General features: G+C 38.7%; 1 protein-coding gene across 1 annotated transcript; it reads right to left on the bottom strand.

Annotated features, from left to right (window-relative positions):
* Nucleotides 1–735: 735 nt before the first annotated feature.
* LOC110710260 lies at nt 736–1496 on the bottom strand. Its single transcript, XM_021888533.1, has 2 exons — nt 845–1496; nt 736–785 (listed from the first exon to the last, which is right to left on the bottom strand). Exons 1-2 carry the CDS (start codon nt 1494–1496, stop codon nt 736–738), a joined length of 702 nt encoding a protein of 233 aa, XP_021744225.1.
* Nucleotides 1497–8861: the final 7365 nt, after the last annotated feature.

Genomic DNA, 8861 nt, shown 5'->3' with positions numbered 1-8861 from the left:
AGAGTTCTAGTGATCTTGTTCAACATACAAGTAGAACATTTATTAGAAGAAATATCACAAGGTGGAATTAACTTTAGTTTAGACATGAAATTCTACTTATTGAAATTAACATGACCTAATCTAGAATGCCATAAATAAAACAAATTCACACCATTGTCATTATCAACATTAAAACAAACATCATCCATCATTACAAACTTCTCTCTTAACGAGAGTTTAAACAATCCATGAGTTAAATAACAACGTCCCACAAAAGTGCTACCTCTAGTAATAATACATCTATCTGCTTCAAACACTAGTTTATATCCAAGTCGATTCAGGGTAGGGCCTGATACAAGATTTCTAGAGATATCCGGAGCATATAATACATCCCTAAGAATGATACCATTGCCCGAACTGAACATTAGCTCAACTTGTCCTCTTCCTTGGACCATGATGGAAGAGTTGTTCCCCATATAGAGCTCTTCACCATCAACAACCTTGTGAAAGGTTTTGAACCAATGCTTCACCTTGCATACATGCCTTGAAGCCCCCGAATCCATCCACCATGAGTCATCATCCTGTACCATAAAAATATTAGGATCCGTTGCATTTAAATCCGTACCGAAATTAAGTTCAACCTCATGTAAAGGATTACCTTTGACAGTTGGGTCCTTGCTACTAGAAGCATGGCCCTCCTTGTATTTCTCCATTTTCTTCTTGAAAATGTAGCAGTCCTTCTTGCGGTGTCCAGTTTTACCGCATTCCCAACAAGCAAACTTGTTGTTGTCCTTCTTCTTCTTGGACTTTCCTTTGGAAGAATTAACATTCTTCCTCTTTCCACTAGTTGAAGCACTAGATTTACCTTCTTCCACCACATTAATGGTGGAAGTGCTAGGATTCCCATCCTTAGCATTTTTCATGGCCCTAATCCCTTCTTCAACTTGAAGATGGGTAGCTAACTCAGACAAAGATATGTCCTCCTTTTTGTGTTTCAATTCATGTTTCACATCTTTCCAACTAGTAGGTAGCTTATCAATGATACTTGAAACAACAAATAGTTCATCAACACTAATTACATGTTGTTTCAAATTACCATAAATACGTTGTATCTCATGAAATTGATCCATGATGGACCTACTATCAACAAATTTGAAATTATTAAAATTACTTACATAGAACTTCTTGCTAGAAGCATCTTCCGCCATATATTTGCTCTCCAAAGACTCCCATAGTTCTTTAGCAGACTCAACATGTTGATACACATCAAACAAAACATCCTCCATCCCATTGAGAATATGACCCCGACAAATAAATTCATCATTATCCCACTTTGATTTCTCACGAACATCTTCCATGGTTTCATTCTCATGTTCTACAGGCCTAAGAGTACTAATGACATAGGTAACCTTCAACGAAGTAAGAAGAAAATACATCTTCTTCCAACGTCGAAATTCCACACCATCAAACTTATTAAGTTTGACAAAATTATTGGTAAGTTCTTTCACACTAGACATGATTCAATAGTCACTTTAGATTGTTAGGTTTTCAGCAATTCAACACAACAAGAATTACTTAAAGATGGTGGAACAAAACCTAAACAGTGTATAATTTCTATCTAATTATACAACAACCAATACTAATTAAAGTATTACAAACCAAACACCAAAATATCAATGTAATCAGAAAATTCAATTAAAAAAAAAACACTAATATGAAAGATTCTATACTTGCCTCAACTCCAAGCCATTAAAATCAACAAGAACATAAGAATACCAAGGACCACGTGAGTCTTCAATACCGGATACTTGTCTAAGGCGTGTGAACACTTTCCTAAAGTGATTATTTCCTCCACCACGGTGCTTGGGTTGAAACTGGAAAATCACTATAGACAACACTACAATCTTTGCACTAAGATTTGTAGCAAGATGATCAAATTCTCAAAGATTAACTTAATAAATAGAGTTTTCTAAAAGAGATTCCAGGCGCGGACAGGGAAATCGCAGATTTTACCCAACTTTCTGGAGATGCCTGGCCGCTCCCATGCCGTGGGCGCGGCCACCATGCCGCGGGCGCGGCTTTCCGTGGCTTCCCATCCACGACCTCTCAATTCAAAGGAGAGGGCTCTCTTCTACCACACTCTAAATTCCTAACATATTCTATATGCAATGCCCTTTAGAAGAAGCTCCTTCCCTTTAAGAATATCCTTCCAAAGAGGAGAATCATTAGGATTAGGAAAAAAAAAGTGGAATTTTTAAAATATCTAGCTCTCAAAATCCTTACCCAAAGTTTGTCCGGATCATGAATAATTCTCCAAGCTAATTTGGCCATAAAATCTAGGTTCCAATCTCTTAGCTTACGCATACCAAGATCCCCTAACCTTAAAGGAATGCAAACCTTTTACCCACTAGTCTTAGGAAGGTAGTAAGACCTGAGACCTATCCACCTTATTCCAAAGGAAGCGCCTACAACTTTTCTCAAGGTCATCCAAGATAGCACTAGGGATAAGAGTGGTTTGCATAGTATAAAGGGAATAAGAGTTAAGCACCGACTTAATTAAATTAAAGTACATCTCCCAGCCCGACCATATTAAGAAGCTTAGCTTGCCGCCCCTTAATTCTATCTTTGGTTTTGATTAGAAGGTTATTATAGTCCGCCTTTTTTAGTCTATTGGGGCTAATATTAACTCCTAAATATTTTCCAAAGGAGGGAGCTCCTTTGATATTAGGAGCTCCAAGTATAGCAAGCTTAAGAGTAAGGCTCATTTTCGAGGGAAAAATAACCTTAGACTTAGTAGGGATAACATAAAGGTCAGACTTAGCACCAAAATCCAAAAAAGGTGTTTTTAATAACTTCAACATTATCTACCAAAGCTCTAGCAAAAGGAAAAACATCATTGGCATAAGAAAAGGTGGAAATCCTCACATCATTGTCAATTTTGATTGGGATCCATTGACCATTGTCAACTTTTCGCTCAATCATTACAGACAACCTTTCAAGGCAAAGGACAAAGATATAAGAAGAGAGCGGATCACCTTGTCTAATCCCTCTAGATGGAGTAAAACTTTCTGTAATTTGTCCATTCCAAAGAATGGAAATTGACGGAGTAGTTATACAACATAGGATTAGATTGACAAGGCTATCGGGAAATTCTAAACCAAGTAAAGTTTCCCGAATGAAACCCTATTCCAAACTATCATAAGCCTTTGAAATATCAATTTTAAATGCCATTAGATGTTTTTTGCTAGAACTTTTAAACAAGTGAGCAACCTCCTTAATTACTAAGATGTTCTCATCAATCGATCTTACCTCGATAAACCTAGATTGAACCGGATTAATGAGTTCCCCAAGAAGGGGCTTAACCCTATTAGCCACTACTTTTGCAATGATTTTATAAATAAATAAAGTTGCAAAGCCCTATTGGTCTAAAATCATTCATTGTAGCCGGATGTTCAATTTTAGGGATAAGCGAGATGTAGGACTCATTAATAGCTAAAGGAATCTTACCCTCCTCAAAACACTTAGAGACAAGATTATAGATAGAACTACCCACAACATCCTAATACTTTTAAAAGAAAATAGGTTGAATACCATCCGGACCGGGACATTTCATGGGAGCCAGGCATTCTTGACCTCCATGAGACTGACTCTACTAGCAAGGTAGGCTCTATCCGACTCTTTAACCACCGATTAGGTCTAAAAGATACCACTCTAGGTTGAGAAAACTATGTTGAAGGAAAAAATGGATTTGAAGTAATTAATAAACATTTCTTTTAGGGCATTCTGATTTTCTATCCAATTATCATGTTCATCTTTCAAGGTCAAAATTTCCCCCCTACTATTCTTGACACGAGCTAGAATATGGAAGTATTCCGTGTTCCAATACCCATATTTTCTCCAATCTACCCCGGCTTTTTGATCCCATTTTATACATTCTAATTTTAACACATCATTAAGCTCATGCAGCAACTGTTTTTCTAGATTAATAAGAATGGGTGAGTATCTATTGCAAAGAGATCGTTGAATACCACTAATCCGAGCAATCAAACAATTTTTATTATTGATGTTATGATTAAAAACATTTTTATTCCAAATTTTAACATCACTAATAAACTAATCCCTTGCCATATCAAAATGGTTGTTCCCTTTTTCCCACATTAAGCGAAAAAAATCAACAAATAATGGATTATGAATCCACGACTCCCTACTAGAAAACAGGCCATTTTCGACGAAAAAATTCTGTCGGAAACACCCTAAATTTCGTTGGAAAGCCCGTTTCCGATGGAAATTCCGTCGAAACTGGTTGTTGGAAAAGATTTTGTAGGAAAAATGACCTTTTCCGACAGAAATTCCGTCGAAAACACTTTTTCGACGGAATTCCATCGTCGGAAGAGATTTTTCGGCCCTGAAAAAGTCTGTCGGAAATTTCTGACTGACACAATTCCGTCGGAAAATGCTTCAAAGTTCCGTCGAAAAGTGCTTCAATCAAATGAAAAAAAAAAAATGCCGCTCCACCACCGGCACGACATATCACTACCTCCAACCCCTAACTAATCCTAACCCCCACATCAGACCACCATCGCCACTACCCCCCACATCAGACCACCACCAACCCCTAACTAACCCTAACCCTAAGCCCAGACCGCCACTCTCCTCAAACTAACCCTAAGCCTAGATCTAAACCATCCTCACCCAAACCTTAAAACCACCTAAGCCCACCGCCACCGCAAACCCAACGCCACCCACCACATGCACACACATCACACATGCACACATATCAGCCACACCCACCACACACACACACACATCAGCCACACCCACCACACTTCACCACAAACACATCAGACCACCACCGACACTACCCAAAAAATAAAAAAAAATATATATATAATAAATTAATAGAAAAGAGTAAACATACCTTATGAAATCTTCAACTTTGGGTTCATATGGTCAAATTCGACCATGAAAACCCCAGATCTGGAGTTTTCATGGTCAAATTCGACCTAAAAAACCATTAATTTTTTGTACCATGGTCAAATTTGATCTAGAGTTGTGGACGCAAAAAAAAAGGGCCATGGTCGGGGATTTCATGGGCGATTGATGGTGGTGGTGGTTGACGTTGCAGCGACGTTGTTGATGGTGCTTGATAATGTTGGTGGTGGATGGAGAGAGAGAGAAAAGGAAGAAGGCAAGAAAAAGAGGAGGGGGAAGGAGAAGAAGACCGAGAAAGAGGACATAGGAGGGAGGAGAAGATGAGAGAGAAAGAGAAGGAGAAGATTGAGAAGAAGGAAGGAGAAAGAAGGAGAAGATCGAGAAAAAGATAAGAGAAGAGGAGAGAGAATGAGAAGGGGAAGGAATATAGGAAAGAAGAGGCGGAAATGAGAAGGGGGGTTGATTGTTTAAGGTTTGGGCTTTTTTTTTTTAAATTAGATTTTGACGGAAATTCCATCAGAAATTTCCGACGGATATAAATTCCGTCGGAAATTTAATTTTCTGACGGAAGATTCCGTCGGAAAGTACATATTTTCCGATGGATTTTTTAACTTCGTCGGATATTTCGGTTTTTCCGACGGAATTTTGTGTCCGTCGAAACCATTCCGTCGAAAATCAACCTGATTCTTGTAGTGAGTCTTTGCATCTAAAGAGGAAACTACGACTCGGAATTAAAGACTTCGTATCTACAAAAATAGGGCAATGGTCTGGATAAGTTTTAGCAAGATGATATACCTGCGTAAGGATGCACCTTCAACCATTCCGCGTTTGCTAGAGCTTTATCAAGCCTTTCCCTAATCAAGTATGTCAGTCTCTTTTATTATCCCATGTAAATTTTGGTCCATTAAAGCTGAGATCTATAAGAGTGGCCGAGTCAATCCAACTCGAGTAGTGCTTGCCTTGCGAGTTAGTAACTGCTTTACCACCCATTTTTTCTGATTGAGAAACCACCTCATTCATATCACCCATTACTAGCTATGGAGTCGACGAAGGAGGAGTATTATCTTTCAGGCCCTTCCATAACTCTGCCTCTTCCTTGGCATCCGAAGGCGCGTGAATCCCTGTTAAAAGGATTTTCGGTTTTTTGAAAAGATAATGGAATACGTTAGGAGACTTAATAGCAAACTCTAGGAGATCAACTGGTTTCTTCCAAAATAGCCATATTCCCCCCTAATACCATTCGCTTCTATCGTTCTAAAATCATCAAACCCTGGAATTTTATAGACCTGATTAGCTACTCGGTCTTTGGCCATAATTTCAAGCAAAATTAGCACATCTGGATTATGTGCTCAAATTACCTCACGCGCGTGAGGAAGAAATTAAAATCCTTGCCAGCCGCACCTCTTACATTCCACATTACGATTTTCATATTGATATAATTTGTATGAATATCCAGAAAAATTTCCAATAACTTTAGTTCATTGAGAGTTGCCGCTGCTAGGTATAGCTTCCTCCTATCCTCCCACAAGTTCATCTTCCCCAACGCCCAAATGTCCTCCATTGATAGTGGATTGACCAATAGTTTGATCTTCGGCACCAGATTTCTTGTGGAAATGTGATTGAGAACCACTTCGAATCCGACCACTTCCTTCCGAGTTTCCAACACAACCAGAAGATTTTGAGGTTGCATAAGATTTAAATTTACACTTGCTAATTGTAACGGGTAGGTCTAGGGGTTTTTAGCGGTTGCTCCATTGGACAGCAAATTGTTCTATAGTCGGAGGGAGATGGATGAACTTATTGGTTCATCAGAATTTTCAACCCTGCTCCTACTTTGCTTAACTTTTCTAAGTGAATTGGGGATTTTGCTAGTATTGGCCATAGAGAGAGGGGTTGGAAATGTTGGGAAGAGATGATGAATTTGGGATGGCAGTGAGAACCGGGATAGAAAGGACGGATTGGAGGGTTTGGTTGTCGAAAAAGGGGGTAGGATTGTTGGTGAAATTGTGTGGGATGGCAGTAGTGGTAATGTTGGTGGTTGTGTGAAGTAGTTCGGGTTGGATAGCAGGAGCTGCGGTGGCGGTGGTTGAATATTCTGGTTCGGGTTCAGTGAAAGGGTTGCCACATTGTATTGCAGCGATGCAATCGATTTCCGGAGAATCGATTTGCGAATTTCCATGGGATCGTTGCTGTTCTTGCGCTTGTGAGAGTGATTTTGGGATTTCATGACTGAAAGAAGGTTGAGAAGAGCAAGAGAGAGAAGGAGCGGTGAGAAGATTAGGGCGTAAAGGGGGATAAGAATAAGCACTAGTGGTATGAACAGTAAAGGAGGGTGAAACGCCATTGATGGTTTCCGGGAAGCTAAATCTTAGAACTCCACCATCTTCAATTTTGCGTTTTTCCAAGGAGGGTGGTTTTTCTGGAGACGACGCTCTAGAGGTAGCTTTCCCCTCCTTCGTATTATCCCTATGAACTTGTTTTTTATTTTTTAAAACTGACTTTTCTTTTTCCTCTTCTAATAATACGCTCCATTTATTATTATTTAATGCTAAATGGCGGCTAGTTTGTTCCCTATGTTGCTTTCCCTTTCTAGCATTGTTTCCTGTTTTATCCCCTTCTAGTGTTTTTCCCTTTTTGTTGTTATCCCTTTTTTTATTATATTTTTTCTTCTGGGCTGCTATAATCCATTGTAATACCCCCGTATTTTTAAGTCGTTTACTAATTATTAAATATGGATTTTTCCAAAATATTTTATTATACAAAATATTTATATGATTTTACGAAGATAATTTTTATAATTATGCTTAATAAAGGTTTTAATTATACGAGTCAAGTTAAAATTTTTCATAACTAAAAATCGGATTTTTAACCTTTAGTACTATGCATGAAATCCCGAGTCAAACACTTATTTTCGAGTCAAATTTACCAACTACCACCCATCTTCTTCCTCCATAATCAAAGTCAAAGTCTTACTTCTTATTCAACACTACTACCCAACTACCACCCATCTCCTTCTTCCATAGTCAAACTACATTAATGATCGATATGGTTGAAATAGTGTCATTTGGAGGCTATAAATAGCCATGAAAGTAAGGCATTCTTACTCCATCTTCCTTCCTCCAAAGCTCTCTTCTCTCCCTATCTCCTTCTTTCTTTCCTCTTTATCTCCTTCTTTCTTTCTTTTTCCCTTTGGTCGTGAGCCACCATGACACTGCCACCTTGCCGCCACCTTTCTCCTTGTTGCTGCTACCGTAAGTCCCTAAAAAAAAAAAAAAAAAAAAAAAAAGAGGAACTTCTTCTTAAGCTTTTCCATCTTAACTTATTACTACTACTAGTTTACTACTACCATATACTACTACGTACTACTCCACTACAATTATTATTATTATTATTATTATTATTATTATTATTATTATTATTATTATTATTATTATTATTATTATTATTATTATTATTATTATTCAACCTACAATAAATTAGTGGGAAGCCGAGATACAATCTGGGCCCCCACTCCTCTGGCTATAGCAAAGCCTACCCTAGTGAAGATATGAGCTGCAGCACGAGCCCCAATGTCTTGCGTCGCCGAGAACCTCTGAACCCGCTTCAGCAACACAACAGCCTCCTTCTCTAATTCCCCAAGCGAAGAAAAAGAGAAGGGAATGAAACCATATCATATCCAATCAGCCGACAACTAGCTTCATACTTCACCCGCTTCCGATGAGCCGCATCAGTCACAACCCGTTCAGGAACAAAGTCAGATAGCCCTGTTGTGTCAAAGGAGAAGACCCTGTTAAGTCCACACATACATCGCGATCACGATCCCATGAATAAAGTAACACATCTGTAAGTCTGAGGACCCCGTCATTTCCTCCAAACAACCCTATGTCAACCTTCTTTCTTGCCGAAATCCCAGATCTGTAGCAAATATCAACAAGGGTATCCCGACAACA

The sequence above is a fragment of the Chenopodium quinoa genome, unplaced genomic scaffold, assembly GCF_001683475.1.
Source record: "Chenopodium quinoa cultivar QQ74 unplaced genomic scaffold, ASM168347v1, whole genome shotgun sequence".
Taxonomy (NCBI): Eukaryota; Viridiplantae; Streptophyta; class Magnoliopsida; order Caryophyllales; family Amaranthaceae; genus Chenopodium; species Chenopodium quinoa.
The sequence above is the reverse complement of the archived record's forward strand: the minus strand, read 5'-3'. Positions and strand labels throughout refer to the sequence as shown.

What these genes read in the sequence shown, in the direction of transcription:
- LOC110710260 (XM_021888533.1), bottom strand. Translation starts at nt 1,496, where the DNA reads ATGTCTAGTGTGAAAGAACTTACCAATAATTTTGTCAAACTTAATAAG. An exon ending in CATTAATGTGGTGGAAGAAG is followed by an intron (nt 786 to 844) that starts GTAAATCTAGTG and finishes TCCAAAGGAAAG; the next exon opens with TCCAAGAAGAAGAAGGACAA.